Genomic DNA, 20,263 nt, shown 5'->3' on the forward strand with positions numbered 1-20,263 from the left:
TGATTTTTCATCACACAAATACAGTTTGACCCTTGTTTACCCCTGTGTAAATGCCTTTTGGAACAAAATAAAATCTTTGATGAAAGGAAACAAGATGAATTAGGGAAAGAAAATGAAATGAAAAGGACGTTTAAAAAGGGGCCAGCTGGATGAAGTAGAGAAGGAATGAGAAAGAGGTGGTCAGAAAAGGATTAACAAAGAAAGGAGATAAGAATTTGAGGAGGAGAAAGGCAAGAAAGAGGAGGAGATGAGAGCAAAGATGAGGGAATGGTGAAGGAAAAGCAAAGCGAGGGGAAGAGAGGCAGCCAAGGGGAGATCTGTGAAGGATTATACATCAGCTCATGTCAGCCTGATACTCCGAGATGACAGAAGACTGACAGCTGAATTCAAAACCACGCCATACAGCTGGGTTTTAAGATCTTTCCATATTTTCTGACCTCGCTCCTGTCTTTCTGTTTCCTTCTCTCTTTTCCTCCCTCCTCTTCTCTCCTTGGTGGTCTTTTTCTCTCCTTCTCTCCCCTTTTTGTAACTCAACACAGCATCCAAGCCTGGCCACTTTTTGCCTGTGTGTTCACATCGGGGAGTAGTCGCCAAAGTAATCAATCATCTGCATACGTAGGAAGCTCCAGTCCTACAATATGTGTGTTTTTCTATGTTCCTTTAATGGAGCTCTGGATAACTTTCACTCAGTGTAATTAGAGCTCTGCCAGACAATTTCACACATCGGAGAGTCCATAAGGCTCCGAGGGGGAGCTGTTCAAAGTTTCAACAGCCAGAAATTGTGGAATGTGATCTTAGTAAACTGTGTTATCCTCTGACCTATGTGTTATCTTCTTGGTGTCTGGCGCATGTAAAGGAGGTGGTTCAAGTATATCTGCAAGTCATCACTTTCTCTGTATGCCCTTCTCGTAGCTCTTAAGGAAAAGTTTTGTTTGTTTGGATATAAATGTGTCTCTCACAGTGGTTGGAAATGATTTGTAATCCATCAGCAAACCTTTATTTGCATGCAGAGGGGTCACATCTGTTTAAGTCTTTATCAAGACTTAAATATAGTGACAAATGTATACAATTCCTTAGCTTGACTGAGAGTTAAGTGGCTTTTATCTTGTTGTTTTGGTTTTGCAGCCTGCAAGTTAAATTGAGTCTTGTGGCTCTCATCTGCCATGATTCCATCTGAACAAAACAGGTCTATTCAATCTTTTCAATCAATCAATCAAGCTGATTTATATAGCCCAATATCACACATTTGTCTCAGTGGACTTTACAGTTTGTACAGAATATGAATATGATACGACACCCTCTGTCCTTGGACCCTTGGGACAAGGAAAAACTCCCAAAAGAACCCAACAGTTAATGGAAAAATTGAAGAAACCTCTGGGAGAACAACAGAGGAGGGATACCTCTCCCAGGACGGACAGACTGCCACGATTTGTATGTTATGTCACGGTTTTAGTTTTGTATGTCTAGGTTTGGGTTTATTTTGCTGTAATGTCCTCCCTGTCGTTAGTTTCCCTGGTGTGTCTAATTGTCTGATTGTGTTCACGGTTTGCCCTTGTGTTTCTCCCTCTTTTACCCAGCTGTTTCTTGTTTCTTGATTACCCTTCTGTGTATTTAGTCTTGTCTTCCCCTGTGCTCCATGTCTGTTCGTCGTCATTTCATGTCCCTGTCACCTATGCTTGTCCGTGTCTCCTGCCTGTTCCCGTCTGTAAGTTTGTTCCTGTCTGTCGTGCTCCCCGGTTTTGTTTCTGTTAATTTTCTTGTTTTTTCATGCCTTCAGCTTTTTTTGATAATAAAGCTCGCTTTTTGTTACCTTACCCTTTTTAGTCCTTTTTTAAACTGCACAGTTTTTTCATTTAGCCAAGAGCTCTATGAGCTTAAATACAATCTGGAGTGTATTTTCAATGACTGGAGGAGGGTGTCATCCAGAGAGGCCAAAGAGGCTGCCCTTAACGAGGCACGCAGGGAGGTTGACAGCAGGCCCTGGCTTAGGAGCTTGTTGCCTGAGAAGCTAAGAATTTTTACTAGCAGCCCTGAGTGCCAGCCTCAAGTCTCAAACCCCTTCTTGGGATCCCGCCCTTGCCTTAGGAGGTCCACGGAGCCTCCAAAAGGTCTCTAGGAGACGCAAGGCCAGGATTCCAGCCGTGCCCCCAGCAGCCATGGTTCCGTGCTCCAGTGCCGGCCCACACAGTCATGGTACCGTGCTCCAGTACCATCCCACACAGCCATGGATCCGTTTTCCGGTTCCTTGCCCAGCAGCCATGGTTCCGGCTCCAGTGGCGGCCCCAGCAGCCATGGTTCCGGCTCCAGAACCGGCCCATACAGCCATGGTTCCGGCCCCAGTTCCAGCCATGGTTCCGGCTCAAGTACCGGGCCCAGCAGCCTTGGTCCCGACTCCGGCTCCTCGTCACCTGTTGACTCTTCGGCTGACGCCAGCTACCCGTGTCCTGTCGGCGTACTGGCCGACTCCAGCACCTCGTCTCCTGTTGGCTCTCCGGCCGATGCCAGCTCCCCAAGTCCTGTCGACGTACCGGCCGACGCCAGCTCCCCGTGTCCTGTCGGCGTACCGGCCGTCTCAAGTCATCTCTCCAGTTCCCTCTCAAGTCTCCTCTCAAGTCCCCTCTCGAGTTCCTTCTCGAGTCCCCTCTCGAGTTCCTTCTCGAGTTCCCTCTCAAGTCACCTCTCGAGTCACCTCTCGAGTCCCCTCTCAAGTCCCCTCTGAAGTCCCTTCTCAGGTCTCCTCTCGAGTTCTCTCTCGAGTCTCCTCTCGAGTCCCCTCTCAAGTTCCTTCTCAGGTCCCCTCTCGATTTCCTTCTCAAGTCACCGCTCGAGTCCCCTCTCAAGTCACCTCTCAAGTCACCTCTCGAGTCTCCTCTCGAGTCTTCTCTCGAGTTCCCTCTCAAGTCTCTTCTCGAGTTCCCTCTCAAGCCTCCTTTCAAGTCACCTCTCGAGTCCCCTCTCAAGTCACGTCTCGAGTCCCCTCTCAAGTCACCTCTCGAGTTTCCTCTCAAGCCTCCTTTCAAGTCACCTCTCGAGTTCCCTCTTAAGTCACCTCTCAAGTCTCCTCTCGAGTGCCCTCTTGAGTTCCCTCTCGAGTCCCCTCTTGAGTCACCTCTCGAGTTCCCTCTCAAGTCTCCTTTCGAGTCACCTCTCAAGTCACCTCTCGAGTTCCATCTCAAGTCCCCTCTCCAATCCCTACTCAAGTCCCTTCTCTAGTCCCTACTCAAGTCCCTACCCAAGTGCCATTGGAGGTTCCACTGGGGGTCCTGCCAACTCCATGTCCTGTCCCGTTGGGGGTCCCGCCGACTACTCTTCTGCCGGGGGTCCTGCCAACCCTATCTCCTGTGTCGTTGGAGGCCCCAGACGCGGCCTTCGCCCTCGAGCCCGGCCCCCTGAGTGCTGCGGTCTTCGCCCTCGAGCCCGGCCTTCTGACTCTTCCAGCCGCTGCCTTCGCCCTCAAGCCCGGCCTCCTGAGTTCCCCAGCCATGGTCTTCGCCCTCGAGCCCGGCCCCCTGACTCCCCCCTCCATGGACTCTGCCTTGCCCCCGGGCTGTCCGCCCGAGACCCCTTCCTCAAACTCTGCCTTACCCCCCGGGCCGTCCGCCCGAGATCCCCTCCATGGATTATGCTTTGCCCCGGGATGTACCCTTCTGTGTATTTATTCTTGTCTTCCCCTGTGCTCCATGTCTGTTCGTCGTCATTTCATGTCCCTGTCACCTATGCTTGTCCGTGTCTCCTGCCTGTTCCCGTCTGTAAGTTTGTTCCTGTCTGTCGTGCTCCCTGGTTTTGTTTCTGTTAATTAGTTTCTTGTTTTTTCATGCATTCGGCTTTTTTTGATAATTTTAAAGCTCGCTTTTTGTTACCTTACCCTTTTTAGTCCTTTTTTAAACTGCACTTGGGTCCCATTTTTCACACACCCTGACACAGACGTGCAATAGATGTTGTGCGTTAAGTAAATATATAATACATTTACAACATAAGTAGTCCACATACTTGAAAATGAATGTTTCTTTGATGTGAAATCATTACTTGTACATTATATGCCCAGAACCAAACTGCAATAGGGATGCAAATTTAGATCACACATTTATAACTGATAAGATTAGGGTCTTGGATGCAGGCAAGCTGTTGGTGAAGTGCTTAACAAGCTGTCCAGTTGCAACAATATCCAATGAACAAACATTTGAACCCATTAGATAGTGGTGGTCTAATGGATAGTGAGGTGGTCGGAAAATCTGAAGGTTGAGAGTTCAAATCCCGCCAGGAACACCACCACTGGTGTGCCCTTGAGTAAGGCACTTAGTCCTTAGTTACTCCAGGGAGAATGTCCCTGTAATTGGTAATTGTAAGTCGCTTTGGATAAAAGCGTCAGCTTAATGTAATTATCAACCTTCAGCTGTAGTGCACAGAATGCACAAAACAAGCATCTGAGTCCCCAGTTGACCTGTCTGGAAGGCCAAGCAGGCCTAGAAAGTTATATCTATGAAGATATTTGCAACTGTAAAGCAACAGATGTTTTCACATTTTCTGTTTTGTGGCATATCAAAAACTCTTTTAGTAAGAAAATAATGAGTATTGATGTTCAAGATGTTTTTTTTTTAGCAAGAAGCACCTCATATAAACGTTTTTTTCCCTTAAGAGTGGCTTTGATGTACTTCAACTCCTTCCAAAGTGAACTTGGAACATTGGATTCTCACGTAGTGCAACCAACAGCACAACAACAAATATCCCCGAATGACCCCAAAGTCAAAACAGCTGCCCTGCACTTTGAGAGCCCTGATCTGATGTGGAGGTCTTTTGCAAGACTGGGTGGACTCCATTCATTGCCAGCATCAATGTGCTGCAGAAGGAAGGTACAGGACTTTTGTATTCATTGGACCAGATTCTAATCTCTCACGTACTGCATCTAACAATACTCCAGGCATAGCCCAGTATTATAAACTACCGGTAATAGGAGTGACTGTGACCAACACTGTTTCATAAGATAGAAACACGTATATCTTTAGGCTTGAAATGCGCTATAGAGCCAGAGTTGGTCCTATTTGAGCTACCGTAGACATGGTGGTGCAATAAACAGTAGTGTAACTCATGAAATACCTGCTCCCCATTCATAGTTTCATTTGATTACATACTCATAAAAAAACACAGTTACGAATATTATATTCGGTTTCTGCAAACAAAATACTACACTGGTATTTACATACTTGCTGGCATTAGGTCAAAAAAATAATCTTAGTAGGCAAAACAAATACAGACATATTGAAGAGCATATTATAATGGGGTGTGAATAAGCCTTTTTATATATTATATAAAAAGGCATATTCACACCCCAAAACTGCCCAACTACCTAAACTAGAGTAGTTGTTTACTCAGCTATTTTAACAGTGCAATGTCATGTACATGTATGTTCTAAAGAGGAGAATGTACAAAAAGGGGCTGAAGGCAACAAACAAGTAGAGACTGATACATTCTTCCTCTGCTTCAACTCTGCGGTGATGAATTACATCTCCCCGGTAAAAATGGTGTCTCAGAGAGTTTGTTATGAAGCAATTAATGAAGTGAATGGGGTCTGTTTTCCACTGAGTATGGGACATAATAACTGTGCCATCCTTTAGGGCTAATGATTAGCTAAAGAACTGTCCGGACAATTTTCAAAAATGATCCTTGTGGAGCTGGGGGATATTAGGACATTGTGCAAGAAAGTAACCTCCATTAGTTTAATGAGGACGGTGCTTGACACCATGGAAATGCACATCTTATTGTGCAATGGAACCGGTAAACTGGAAAAGATCAGCACAAAAGAAACAAACCAGTAAGTGGAATATTCCTGTGCCCCATTTCCCTCGTTTGTTGCCCAGTACCAATGCAGATTTCCATGAAAACACTGCCATAACTTCCATGAGAATTACAGCATCTTGATAGATACAAGACCTTTTGCTGTAAGACTGTTTATCTGATTGGAATATGCCTCACTGTATCTGTTATACCAACCACTAACTAACAGAGGGACATCAGATGGTTATTTTAGAAGTAATGACTTCATATTTATTTGAGATTGCAGTTGTTGTTTCACAAAGAAAATATGTTGTTTCCCTTTGTCTGATCATGAGTAACTCTTTCCAAAAGCTGTAAACTTTGATGTAGAACCACAGGTCTTTTTATTTGGTTTTATGATAAGAACTCTTTTTAAAAACTTTGTAAACATGATATCAAGGCACTGCAGCGCTAAAATGCTCCCTCCACCACAGAAAGTCACGCTGGATCCAAGAGCCTCCACTGATTTTATTTTCTCTGTTTATCGCTCCGACAGCACAGATTAGGGGATGGGACAAACATTTGTTTTGTTGGAAGATGGAGCACAGTGGTTAGGGCGAGCTGACAGAGATAATTTGTTCAAAGGGCACAGGAAGAAATGATGTTCCAGATTCCAATACAGAAGCTGAAAGGTCAGGTTTGCCATTAAAGCGATATTTCATTTTGACTCGCCAAAATGTTTCTCTGCATTTAGGTAAAAGCCACTATAGTTCCACTGATGAATGGTTCCATTTCTTTCTTGAAAATAAGCCGACATTAAACGTTCCAAAGTGGGTATCTGTCACTGGGCCTCAAATCTGGAAGGGCCTCAAAAGCCCTCCAAAAAACAGTAAATGTATATCACTTTGGACAAATGAAAATACTACTAAAGCAATAAGAGCCTGTAGGTTTGTCATGAGGCCATGACCTGAAGAGACTTGTTTGAAGATGATGAAGTGCTTCTACTTTCTTTTGTGTTTAAAGGTCACCTATTATGCAAAATCTACTTTTTCAAGCTATTTATAAATAAATATGTGTCCCGGAAAGTTTATAAAGGTTATCCCTCTTTTTGTCCTGACTCATTTACATAAAAACCAGAAAATTAGTGATGTAATTTTGTGATGTCACAATGATTTATTGGGTTGTGTAACCATTAGCCAATAACCAACCAAGGTAACACTTTCCCACCTCATCACCTGGATCTTGTCCTATATTTAAATGTTGTAATATATATTTTGATATAAAACTAAATAATATATTTTGATACAAAATGAAATATAATGGCTTCTTATTAGCTAATCTCAATTGCGGAATGTACTGTATGTTAGCACCTGGTGCTCGCACTACTTTAAAAAAATGATTTGGTAACTTTATCAGTAAAATATTTTTAACTAGATATGCATAGATCCTGAACGTTCATCCCCAATGCCCGTAGTATATAATATTAAAATTCCATCTGATCATGGTTTTACCTGTTTCATGCCTTTGCATCCCCGACATATGAAATATACTTTACTGCTAACAATACAAGACGTGAGGGAGAGTGCCTCTTATTCCCTTATTTACAGAGTTCCAAACACAGCTCCATTGAAATGAGAGGTAAATCGTTTTTTTTATATAAGTCTGAGGCTGGAACTTTAAAAAATCAGACGTTATGGTTCAAGTTTATTCTCCTAAGAGTATGAAATCCCGTAAAGCTGCTGAACCTATAGCTCATTCTCTCTATAATAACACGATTGAAGAAAATGCTCATCTGCTTTCCTCTCCCTTCTGAATCTGCTGCATTGATTAATGATCCTCAGTGTTCTGACTAATGCCGTTTATTCTCTCATTAAGCTACAACAAACGTTGGTGCTCACAGGGAACTGTAACAGTCTGCATTATGGATTGGGTCATTAGTGCTAAAATAAACTGGCCCTGTTTTGCCAGCTTCCTCTCGTATATGTCCAGTTTAATAAGCTATGCTCTCCGTTATGGATGACAAAGCTACACACTCCTGCTGCTCCTGTGGCTGCGTATATGATTTCCTGCTTTTAGTGAAAACACGAGGGAAAACATAGCTTAGCAAGAAAATCACTATTAACCTTAAAAACACATTAAAAAAAAATGCTTTGAAAACCATAAAATCCAGTGTTGTGTGAAACAAAGCAAGGTTTTTTACACTTTTTTGTTGAAAAATGTTGTCAATTACTGTACAAAAATTCACATATTTATATATATGTATATATCGTACTGTCATTTACCAATTTGAATTTTTTTATTTTCATTCATTTATTTTTTCATTTTGTGAAAATCTGTTTCAGAAATCAGTCTAACGAATGTATCAAATCATTTAAAATAAATTATTCAGTTTTCCATTATTATCATTACTGGTGAACACCATCTTGTGGAGGCCTTCAAAACTACAACTGAATAAGGCCTATAACAAGAGATATAAAAAGCAGGGCATGTATGTAAAGTTGTATTGAATATATTTGTTTAAGATGACCCCTGGTAATGTTGAGCTAATGTATTGCTAACTTCTCTAGAAGTTTCCCAGATCACAGGGCTCACTCACTCTTATGATATACAAAAAGAAAAACGTTTGACTTCCAATAGTTTCATGTGACAACAGCAACATAAGGGGGTTGATGCAATGTCCTTTTTCAACATTGGACGGAGCTTTCTTCCAGGTGGCTGACTAGATAAAACAAATTAGGCGTATGTGGCCACATGGTGCTGACAAATTGGCGGGTTTATGGTTCAAGCCAGAATAAATAATGAACACTGGCCAGCAGCTGCCCATACAAATCGAGGCCAAGCGACTTACTCATTACCCATCTCAAAGTGGTACACAACCAAAACATCAACACTCCCACTTACTGGTTCAGTGACAGTTGCTGACAACAACAAAAGACATATTTTTGCACTTTCTGCAAGCTGACGGTCAGGATTTGTATCTAAAACGCATAAGTGAAGACATCCGAATAGTTATATATATATGACTGATCTTTTTCACTAATCAAACTGGCATTAATGGTTACCTGGCAACATTACCCTTTCTCACGATTTTCCAACTGTGGCTTGTTTGTAGTCAACTGCCAAACCCATAATGTGTGTAGTTGTATGCGGACGTACCTGTCTCGACTTTGGAGTGATCCATCCTCTCCGTCACCTTCTCCTGGCTAATGAGGTAATCAACGATGCGCACGCCGATTGGTGGCTCAGTGTGGTTCCATTCCATGATGACCAATGAGCTGCTGGGCTCGTAGGTGTAGGACAGCTTCAGTCTGGCACAGGAATGACAGAGATGCAGAACCACTGAGTGAAGCAAAAGTGGTCTCATCACAGTAATTAGGTGCTAACGTTTTCCCTTGTGTTTTGCACAACCTAATAAAAACACATTCTGCAATGTCACAAACACTTTCATTAACAGAAAATAAAGCTATTGTACTCATTGACGTCTGACTTGGCTTACTGTAGAGCTGTGAAGTGAAGTATAACACTAGTGGTGTTGATACAAATTGAACCCCAATAATAATCATGATTAATTACATGTTTATATTACTTGTATTTTCGGGGGAAACAAAATAAATACACGTGTAGTGGTGTAATAAATAAACGTAGGCAAAACTGGTAAGCAAAATCAGAGGGTTTTTTACCGAATTAAGTCATAAAGAAATCTGACAAAGTGGCTTTTACAGAGAGCCACTGTGATTCCTCTAATGTGCACAGGGCATATTACCTCTAATGCTTAACAAGCACTATGCTTCTACATTGGTTTCAGAGATGCATGTTGATCTTTGGTCGTCTCCAGTCACTTTTTTGCTGCTGTGCAATTCATGTTAAAAATGTGCTTTGGAATTATAAGAAGTTATCAATTGTGGGGGTTTACATGTTAACATTGACAGCCCCAATGAACACCCATGTATGCAGAGGTTTTCATGCCAACCATTCAATAAAACAGCTCATTTAATTGATTAGCACTCCCAATACTGACAGGATAAATACATCAGCCACCACTGAAATCATAGAAACATTATCACTCGATGAACCCCAGTACGTGGCCAACCTATCAACCCCTGACTCCCCCCACCCCATCCCGCATTCAGTATTATCACCATGGCTGTAATATTAGATTGTCTGTATACACATGGATCACAATGGCACATTACTTGACACCATGAGATAGAGTTCTGCCAGTGAAACTATGGATGGTCTGTGTTTGAGAAATGTTAGAGTTACTTACAAAGGATGTGGCAGTGGGGCGCAGGTGGGGAGTCCGTCTGTGCCAAATGCGCTGGAATCACAGCGACACCAGTCATCGATGACATCACCTTTTCCCGAACACCACAGCATGCTCATCATCGCCTCCTGGAGAGACTACGAAGAGAGACACAAAAAGTGGAATCCCAGTTCAAATCAAATTGTAAATTGGAGGAGTGTTAAATGAATGAATAACTATGACTTTCTATTCTAAATTAACAATTTTATTTTAAGTTTATACTTCAAATTCGGTGACAAAAATCCTTTCTTTGTCCATAGCAGACGTTTGTTTGCCATTTTCTTCAGAGCATTTATTATGGATTTGTTCTGGGTATATGATTTCAACAAATATAACTAAACTAAATGTATGTTAAAATGTCGTCCTGTTGTACATGAATGCATCTTCTTATTTGGGAGCATCACAATTTTCCCTGCAATAGTCTTTGTATTGTTGTATGCAAAACTAATACTTTCATTTTATGAAGTATACACATGTATTTACGCCCCTTTGTATAATATCACAATACTTTTCAAAGCCATAAGAAAGAAAACATTATTCAAAATGTTGCTGGTGCATTGTGTCTATACCAGCAGTAACACAACCAACAAACAGCCCTTTCCGATAACAGTATCAACACTGTGAGGTTCAGATAAAAGCCTGCCCCCCCAGGAGCGTGGACAGCACCGTATCGACATCACTTCCTGCTAGACGAGCAGAAACTGTAACAACATAAGCTATCGATGGACTTAAATAAGTCACAGCACAGTATGGTAGATTATGGCACAGCATGCTGCCAGCAGAGTAAGACATAATACTCAAAAAGGAAAGGACTTTCACTTTCTGTGACCTCTTCCATAATGAGGCCAGGGTGGTTTTTGGCCATGAAGGGTCACCCACAGACAGGCACAGAACACCTGTAGAGTTACTGTGGAATGAATATTCCACAGTAACTCTACAGGTGAATTAATTAATTTTCCCCTTTAAACTGTGGGTTTTCTCTGGACGTTTTTGCTTGTACGATGTGAGGGTCTAAGGACAGAGGGTGTGGTGTTGTCATACTGATATTCTGTACAAACTGTGAAGTCCACTGAGACAAATGTAACATTTGTGATATTGGGCTATATAAATAAACATTGATTGATTGATTGATATTCATTTATTCAAATGCTGCAAATGTTAATATTATTAGCTGCGAAGAAGGCAGTTTAGATGACGAACAATTCTGGGAAGGTTTTCAATCTAGGTGAACAAACAAAGGTTGCTGAAAGGCCGAAGACAAAACTTCTTCGATTATATCTTAATATAATGAAAAATGTTTAACATATAATAATGTGCACAGAAATAATACATGAATACTCACAGCTAACAAAAAGGGTCTGTCAACTCAATATAGCAACCCTCTCTGATTTGCACTATGCCACGTAATGATGTAATGATTTGTTGCCCCCACACTATTGTAGTCAATAAATGCTTCCTTTAATATTTCACTGTTCAGGAGAAAGATAAAACATGTCACATCAATTACTATATTGGATTCTGTCTGACATGTTCAGGCATTGGACTGTCTTGTTAAGGATGAACACAGTACCTGGTAGGTCTCATTGTTGGACACCAGTTCATAGATGGGTGCAGCCTTGGTGATCTGCAGCAGGACGGGCTCAGACTGCTGCCTCCCCTGGGACATCCTGGGGCTCATGTGGCAGAGGTGGCAGGAGCGCGGGCACTGGCCCTGGCTGTTGCAGTCCATGCGGACGCCGGCGGCCATGCGCTTTGCCCCTGTGTCCAGCAGGCTGGCGATGTAGGCGGGGTAGGTCAGCGTCCTCGACTCCTTCTCGCGCTCTTCTGACTCCTCGGAAGGAGAGTTACCTGATAGACAGAAGGATACATTTAAATAAGATTATGTTGCTTCTGGCTAAAGATGGCTTCATAGATCAAATAAATGGGGATTTATTCAACTCATGTTGTTGCTGACTTAAGTGTAACAAAACACATCAGGTATGATATTAATTGGCAGATGCTTTAGTCCAAAATTAGACCTAATCTTCCTATGAATGTCTGTTTTTGAGCCACGATAAAGGCTCAAATGTGGAATGCAAGGCTTGTTTTTACAGTATAGTCAGCTGATTGCTTGAAATGCCTGTTAATACTGATACAGTTATTGAACATTTGCATTGATAGTATTAATCAATACAATAAAAAGTTTTTTTCATATATACCCACACACACATTTGCACACAACAACATTAATTTCAACATCTCCCCAAAGGATCACGCTTATAGTTGACATACAAATGTAAGCAAATGTATAAAGGCAACTCAAACTAAATTAAACTATAACAAACAAAACTAAAACATCATGTTTAAAACTATGACAACAACGATGATGTCCATGTTCCTCATTAAGGTACTAGGGTGCAGAGAATCAAAAATAAAGCTTAACTGAGATTTTTCCCCTTCATTAGAATTATGGCAAACCAACAAAGCAGTAATGTGTTCCCAAATGTCCCATGTTGAGACTTCCTTACTTATGTTTTTGGATACATAAACAGGAACCAAAGCTAAAAAATACAAACAGTTTAATGTTCCCTGTAGCAAAGAAGGTGAATGGGAAGGCCTCTAATGAACTATGAAACATTTACTATTGCTTTTATGGGCTATTATTGACCTTAAGGATTTGTTTCCCTCTCACTTTATGGGACTTGATTTAAACCCTAATATTTATTACAGTAAAATGATTTTGCTAAGAATGGAATATTTCAGTGAAAGCTGAAATATATACTTGACCAACATGCTTAGATGTGTATTGAGGTTAGAGACACTATGTCTAGGTCAAAGACCTTTGTCTGGCTCATGTTTCAGGGCAAAATATTCTCTCTCTTTTTTCCAGATCCATCTATTTGAAAATCTGTCTAAAAAAGGAGCTGATCAGATTTAGGCAACTTGATGTCACAACAGTTTTTTAGGTTGGGCAACCATTAGGCACTAACCAAACAAGAGCCGCTTTCACACCAAGTACTTTGCCGTACTTAGTGCCCCGGCACTTAGTACCCCAGGGCACTAAGTACCAATCGCGTTCACACCGGAGTACTTTTCCCTGAGGGAAGATTACGCAAATGAGCGGCTGATGTCACTTCGTCTTCTTCTGCTTTGGGTTTAATGGCAGGCTGCAAACAACTTCACGGCGTATACTGCCACCCGGAGTCCCCGGCCGGAAGTCCCCGGAGTTGGGGACTGGCTTCAGTAGAAGCTGCTGGGATTCCCAGCAGCTTCTACTGAAGCCTTCCGAGTAAATCGCCAGAATGCCGACACCTCCTCATCTCCACCGCTCCCATGTTTTATTTTTGTGTTACCATAAGTTATTCTCTCTCCGTTGGTACGCGGGGCTAATGCTAATGCTAATAATGCTAATGCCAGCAAATACAATGGCGGCTTCAAAACACTTTTCAGTTTTACGGGGCGTGGTTTGCAATTCGCCCAGCCAATAGAAATTGGTACTTTTTTGGTACCACCTCTCTAGCAGGCACTACAAATGGGGGTAAAAGTTCCCAGCACTAAGTACTCTTTTTGGTGTGAACGCAACATAAGGGGTACTAACGGAACTAAAGGTAACACGCGCCTAAGGTAACACGCGACCACCTTATCACCTGATTCTCCTCCCAGAGCAACATTGTGCTTTATTATATCAATCACTTCTCAGAGGGGCGTGGCCAGCAGCAGCTCATTTGCATTTACAGGTACAGACACAGATAATCGACACTTTTGAACAGGGTTGAAACAGAGGGGTTTATGGCATGCTACAATGATCTGTTTAGTGTTTCAAGCCAAACACTTCAGAGACATGTTTTGTGTATTTCTGATAATATATTGTTGAAAAAGAGTATTACTTGCGAGAAGCTTGAGAGCACGGAGAGAGGGAAACATGCTTAATGAAGCACTTTGGTGCCATTTTTCTTTTTTAAGATGGGGAATTTTTCCAATTACTTAATTTGGGGAGACTGCTTGGCTGTGAGAAAATAGAGGCAATTTAAAAGCTCAAGCACCAATTAGGGAATAGGCTGGTTGTGCGAGCTGCCTTTGATGGAATACATCTCCGGTTTATGAACCATGGGCGAGAACAGGAGCTCAGGGACCGACACGTGTGCGGTATCAAGGCAATTCTTCTAAGAATAATGTAATATTTGTTTCACAACACTTTCAAAGTGATCTTCTGCACTTTACTTTTATTTTTATCCAAGGAAACAGATGTATGATTCCGTGTTTCCTTTGTGTGTTTTGAGCTTTGTAAATATAGCAATCGACCGAATAAAGGTCATTGTATTTATGTAAATTGGGATAAACATACAAATCCTCATTTAATACCCAAAACAAACTGCATTTCTCAGACACCCACATGCACACCCTCACTCAGCGTTTGTAATAACAAATAGTTTAGCACATACATTCCTGCATTTAAGAATTTAACAAAAACAACATTTCTGACTTTGATAATTAAAGAAAATAAGCAGAACAATGTGAAAGCCATGCAAAGAGTATTATACTATCTCCATGTATTACCATAATGATTGTTTTTAAAGGTAAACAAGTTTTGTGTGTGTGTTTGTGTGTGTGTGTGTGTGTGTGTGTGTGTGTGTGTGTGTGTGTGTGTGTGTGTGTGTGTGTGTGTATACTTGAGTGTAGGTGACGTGCCATTAAAAAGAGATTAAGAATCGTGGTGCTAAAATAACAATTGTCAGTGATTAACGCCTTGGTGATTATACCTCATAGCACACAGATCTGAAATATACACACTTTAATTTGTAGGACAGCTGTTTATTCTCACAGATTTTCAAAAACCGCTTAGATGACCGATTTTCTGATATTTTAAATCATATAAAACGTAACATAAAAAGTTATTCAGGTTTTTCTGACTATTTTCTGACATTCATTTGACAAAGGGTGATAATTAGTGTCAACCATATTACAAATTATACGGATGGTGTCAGTTGGTGTTTGTGTGTACAACAACTATTATAATTAGTTGAATTAATGTTAAAACCCCTGGGTTAGATTATCTTTATGATTCTATATTGGAGCACATATTGGCACACTAGATCACTCCCCCTAAAGCACCAAAACATACACAACATAAAAAAAGCCAAGAAAAAAAAGATACTCATTGTTCAGAATATAAATCAGCAACATAGACCACTGGTTCCTTTGTGTTTCTGCAGATACAGGCCATGATGCACCTTGGCTCTTTATGTAAATTGACTATCACAGCAAACCAATGAGAGCAGGGGGGGCACATAACAACCCATAATGAACCACTAGTGCAAACAAAGACAAACAACTCCCAACCTAGGAAACATAAATCAGGTGTAGTGAATAGATGTCTCCTTTGATAACACGGCCACGGTAGCCTCCAGCAATAGTAATGGACTGGAAACCAAACATATATTTCCGTTTGCGAGTATCTTTACCAAAATCCCACAGAATATCAATATTCGAGGTCTTATAAAATTGCACATTTGTAATCCTCTCGCTATTTGGGAGTCTATTTGCATGCCGGTGGTTGTTGTTTACGTCCTTGACGATGTAAGCATGCAGATCGAGGCCTTTTGAATGGGTCACTGAGACAAATCGACTGATAAGCCCTTACCGATCAGAGGAGTGTGAAGGTAAATGAGGTCTGATAGAGGGGGCGGGTCACGTAGATAGAGGGTGAACAATATAAACCGGTTCATCTCGATCCCTTGGTGGCATTGGTGTGTGCAAGCATAACATGTCTGAGTGGAGGCACTGTGAAGAAGATTAGGCTTTTAAGTTGAAGAAAATCAATGAGAAACCGAAAACACCTAGGAAGAAAGAACGCTATCTAAACCCTGCGATTGTGTCTGGATGCAGGAAAACAAAATATTTGTATTCACATACTGCTTCTTCCGAATGTTGCCAAGGATGTCAATGACCTTGCAATCCTGACCGGCCAGACTTTAATCTGTCAAACTGGCTCTCTTCCCACTAATCAGCTCCCATCATTCTATCTTTACTTGCCACCTCCCGGCAGATGGAAATTAAAAGTGGCAGTTACATTGGGACAGCTGGATGCCTTTCAGGGCAGAGAAGATTGTCAATGATTAGTTCAGTTTAGTTTTGGTTTAGTTCAGTGTCAGCTGGGACCGCAGGGGGGATATTGAAATGGATGAGCAGCCCGAGCTAAAGACACCTGATGGCTAAATATACACCATATAATATCACACACTGAAATTCCCTCCAAATGTACATGTTATGGGCTAAACAGATATATCATCTTATTATTTTTTAAAGAAAAAAGGGCACATTAATTAACTTGCATTAAAAACCTTCCTTTTTAATGCAGCCTTTCCTGAGATCCTTTAACCATGCCTTATCATTGCACTTTTAGCTGCAGCCAGTATTTTATCGCTTTTATGAATTGTCTTTTTTTAGTGTGTTGTTTGTTTTGTTTTGAATTATTATGTGTTAAATGGCTACTGTATGTGAAGCACTTTGAATTGCCTCTGTGTCTTGAAATGTGCTATACAAATAACCTAACCTTGAACCTTACAAAACAAAAGTTAAACTCATAAGCAATAAAATGCACACGCTTAATTCAATACACTCGACTACATTACATTACATTGCATTTAGCTGACGCTTTTATCTAAAGCTTACAATAAGTGTATTCGACCAAGAAGATACAAACTTGAAGAAAACAGAATCATATAGTACATCAGGTTTCATAGAGCCAAAACATTTCAAATACTAGGACTGCTTTAACTTGATCAGGTATAACCCATAGGTGTTTGTGGCTAATATATTAGCAACATTATGTTAGATATGACTGTTTTAAAGAGATCAAGCCTAGTGAAAACATAACGGTTTTATAACAAATATTTCGACATACAACTTCTATGATGTCATAATGGAAATCACTAAGTGGGTCTGCCCTCCACCTGTTTTACAACATGTCAGTGCATTATATTTGAGAATTAAATATAAATATTAGGGATGCACCGAATATTCGGCCACCGAAAATTATCGGCCGAAAATGGTTAAAAAGGCCATTTCGGCTTTCGGACGAAAGGGTTTTAGCACCGAAAAAATATCACCAAATGTCAGAGAACAGGGTTACGTTGATCATACTCCGCATATTTGTCCGGGTGTTATGATTTCAAGTGGTGGAGTAATCCGGAAGTGGTGAAAGTCTTTGCAGTTACACCCCCTCGAGAAATGTCAGCTGAACACGTTTTACAAATCGCAATCCGCACCTCTCTCTCTGATATTTTTAAATATCTCCAAGCGGCAGACATGTTGGCTGTGAGCCAGCCGCGAGCATGGTCGCGCGCCGTGCTTGTCGCCGCGTTTTGATTACGTCATCACAACAACACTTTAGGTTACCAAATGTATAGGTGCATTTGTTGTTGTTGAAGGCCTGGCTGTTACAGTCTTTATTTACACTATTTTGTTGTGGGCCTACTGGCCTAGATGTTTATGCAGTTTTAAAGCACCTTGGCTTTGTTCTGAATGCAATTTGTTGTAGTTATCCTACAGAGAAAAGAAAATGCACTTGACTTGGAATTAATGTACTGTATGCATTCAAAAGTGCTGAATAAATGTTTTATGGACCCATAATAGTGATTATTATTTAAGTTAAGTTTTACCATAATCATGTCTTTTTCCATAATCAGGTAGCTGAACAACATTGGTAAAAAATGTATACAATATATATATATATATATTTCTATTAATCATTTTCGGCCTTTCGGCATTCGATTTTCGGCCAACTGTTTCCTATTTTCGGTATCGGTTTCGGCCAAGAATTTCCCATTCGGTGCACCCCTAATAAATATAGTTAGTATAAAGGCTTGTGGTCATGGTGGATGCAATTAAGCAAGGCTTGCTCAAACACTTGATTTGTTCCTGTGATCCTTAAATTGATGTGTTTGAAGATGACAGAGATAAAAGGATATAACGGTTACATAACTTGTGTCCTATATGCTTATTCTTTTGTACTGTCAATCTTGAATAACAATACATTCTGACTTTGATTGTATTCCTAGTTTCCAAGGAAGGGCTCACTGGGTTCTTTACAAATCCAAACATGACCACCATTTGTAACTTAAAAAAAGAACAGGACAATTTTAAAACAGGAAAGGATTAACGAAATTCGCTAACACAACGACTACAATACCCATTCAAACCACACATAATCGGTATATACATGTTTCATAAATGGATGCAACTGCAGTCATTTTGCAAGAAAACAGTTTTTCCTAGAGGTAAAATGGCCTTCCAGAACTCTTGCTAAAGCCTCTTTTGAGCACTTATCGAATCACAGACACACTTCAGGAATCGATGACTGCTTTATTTATTGACAGGCCACCTCCATTACTAGGATAAAGCTTGTCTCAGGTAGTTATATGATAAGAAGTGGCCTTTTAAGTCCTTATCTGACTCTCACAAACCATAAAGAATCCCAGTACACATGCATCTTCCTGTAAATGAAAGTGTGCTCAGGGACACAGGTGCACGATGTTGCAGGACAATATATGTTTTTGTATATAAATGTTTCCAATCCAACTACTTGTCTTCCCAAGGTGAACCACAGGTTGTTGCTGCAAGGTAAACATGTTCTTCTCTCAAATACTCATTCTGTATTTTTCTGTCACACAAAAGAAAACAAGCGAGCACCTACACTTCTTCTTTGAACTTAACATCTTTCTCCTTGTGTGATTCTTAGCTTTCCTTTGTGTCTTTTAGCGTCTCATCTCCTCGATTCACTCACACTCCTATCCAGTTAAAAGCACAATCACACATCTTTCACAATGCAAATACTTGTGTGGTAGGTGTGATGCAGGAGAGCTGTAATATAATTATCCTTTTTTGCTTCCCCCTGCTAAAAAAAACGAGTAAACTATCGCTTTCATCTCACATTTCCCGACACTTTCTCTGCTTTTGCATTCTCCCAATTACTTTCCTTTACTCACTTCATCACATCCCCCATTTCCCTTATGTCATTCTTTGGTTCTCTTAATGTCTACACGGTGAATTCGCACATTTAATCATCAAAGCATCTAAACTGCTGTTAACTTCCACCCTCGCACACAACACAAACCTGCTTTAAGGGGAGCATAATGACTGGAAGTGTATTGGTTTGAAATGAATACATCACAAAGAAAATGCACACACATGCGAGCACACCAACACAAAGCTCATTACATAATCTGAGTCTGATATATCACAAAGAGAAATGAGGACAAGATCAAATGCAGAAACAGAACATCCATATCCTCCTTCTTCCACTTCCTAAACTTTTAGAAATACAAATTTGGTTCCAAGCGCTGCTCGACGCCTCCAAGTTTGATCTATTCATGACCAATCAGCTGATCCCAGGTTTGCCTACACAAACATATTTCAGAGAGTCCTTACTGGTTTTGCTTAAACCTCAGATTTATATATATTTTAGAATTATAACTCCACTCATCAATATATTTTAATATCACCAACTGCTTAATGATCACATCTTTTTTTTTATATCATTTTGCTAATTGTTCTGCATTCATGGCCCTATAAACATGTTTTTCCACAAACAAAGTCTAAATATTAGTGTTTTTGGAAAAAATATAATAAACCAACTGTAGTAACTTTGTTTTTTTGGACAACACTAGTTTCTGATAGATTTTTTGTGTGAGTTTGACGTTTAATGCTAAATTGAGAGAGTAATCTTTCAAAGGGGCCCTAGTATGCACATTGTCAGGTTCATATGTATGTATTGTGACTACTGTGACATGCACATGCTCTCATGTTCAAAACGTTTTTCTCATACTGCTTGTGCTGCAGCACCTCTTTTCACCCTCTGTCTGAAACCAGAGCCCAGTCTGCTCTGATTGGTTAGCTGGCCGGCTCTGACGTGATTAGTGAAACACTTATAGATCTCCCGCCCCTATCACAAACAATGAATTGGAGCGCTAGTGTTAAATAGTGATGGCACTATACTACTTAAGTAACATCATAATAGGGCCCCTTTGGTGGCTTCTGCTGATGAAGTAGAGCAGGTTGTACACCAATTGGAAGGTACTGAATCCCAAATGCTACATGAAGGCACAGCCATGTGTGTGGGGGTGTGTGGGGTAATTAGATTGTATCCTGATAGCTAGTATAGCAATCATTTTTCAGTGTATACATGTGTAGGATGATAGGTTAATATTGTTATTGGGGTACCACTTTACA

General features: G+C 40.7%; 1 protein-coding gene across 10 annotated transcripts in view; it reads right to left on the bottom strand.

Moving 5' to 3' along the window:
• astn1 (astrotactin 1) overlaps positions 1 to 20,263 on the bottom strand; it is a 474,928-nt gene that overhangs the window by 61,330 nt on the left and 393,335 nt on the right. For all 10 annotated transcript variants that reach the window (XM_079652095.1, XM_079652090.1, XM_079652093.1 and 7 more), the window contains 3 exons: positions 11,625 to 11,902; positions 10,019 to 10,152; positions 8,908 to 9,059 (listed from right to left, as the gene is read on the bottom strand). In XM_079652095.1, the coding sequence (XP_079508221.1) occupies positions 8,908 to 9,059; positions 10,019 to 10,152; positions 11,625 to 11,902 (564 nt within the window). The remainder of the gene's footprint in view (positions 1 to 8,907; positions 9,060 to 10,018; positions 10,153 to 11,624; positions 11,903 to 20,263) is intronic.

This window comes from Notothenia rossii (assembly GCF_949606895.1).
Source record: "Notothenia rossii genome assembly, chromosome: 9".
Classification (NCBI taxonomy): Eukaryota; Metazoa; Chordata; class Actinopteri; order Perciformes; family Nototheniidae; genus Notothenia; species Notothenia rossii.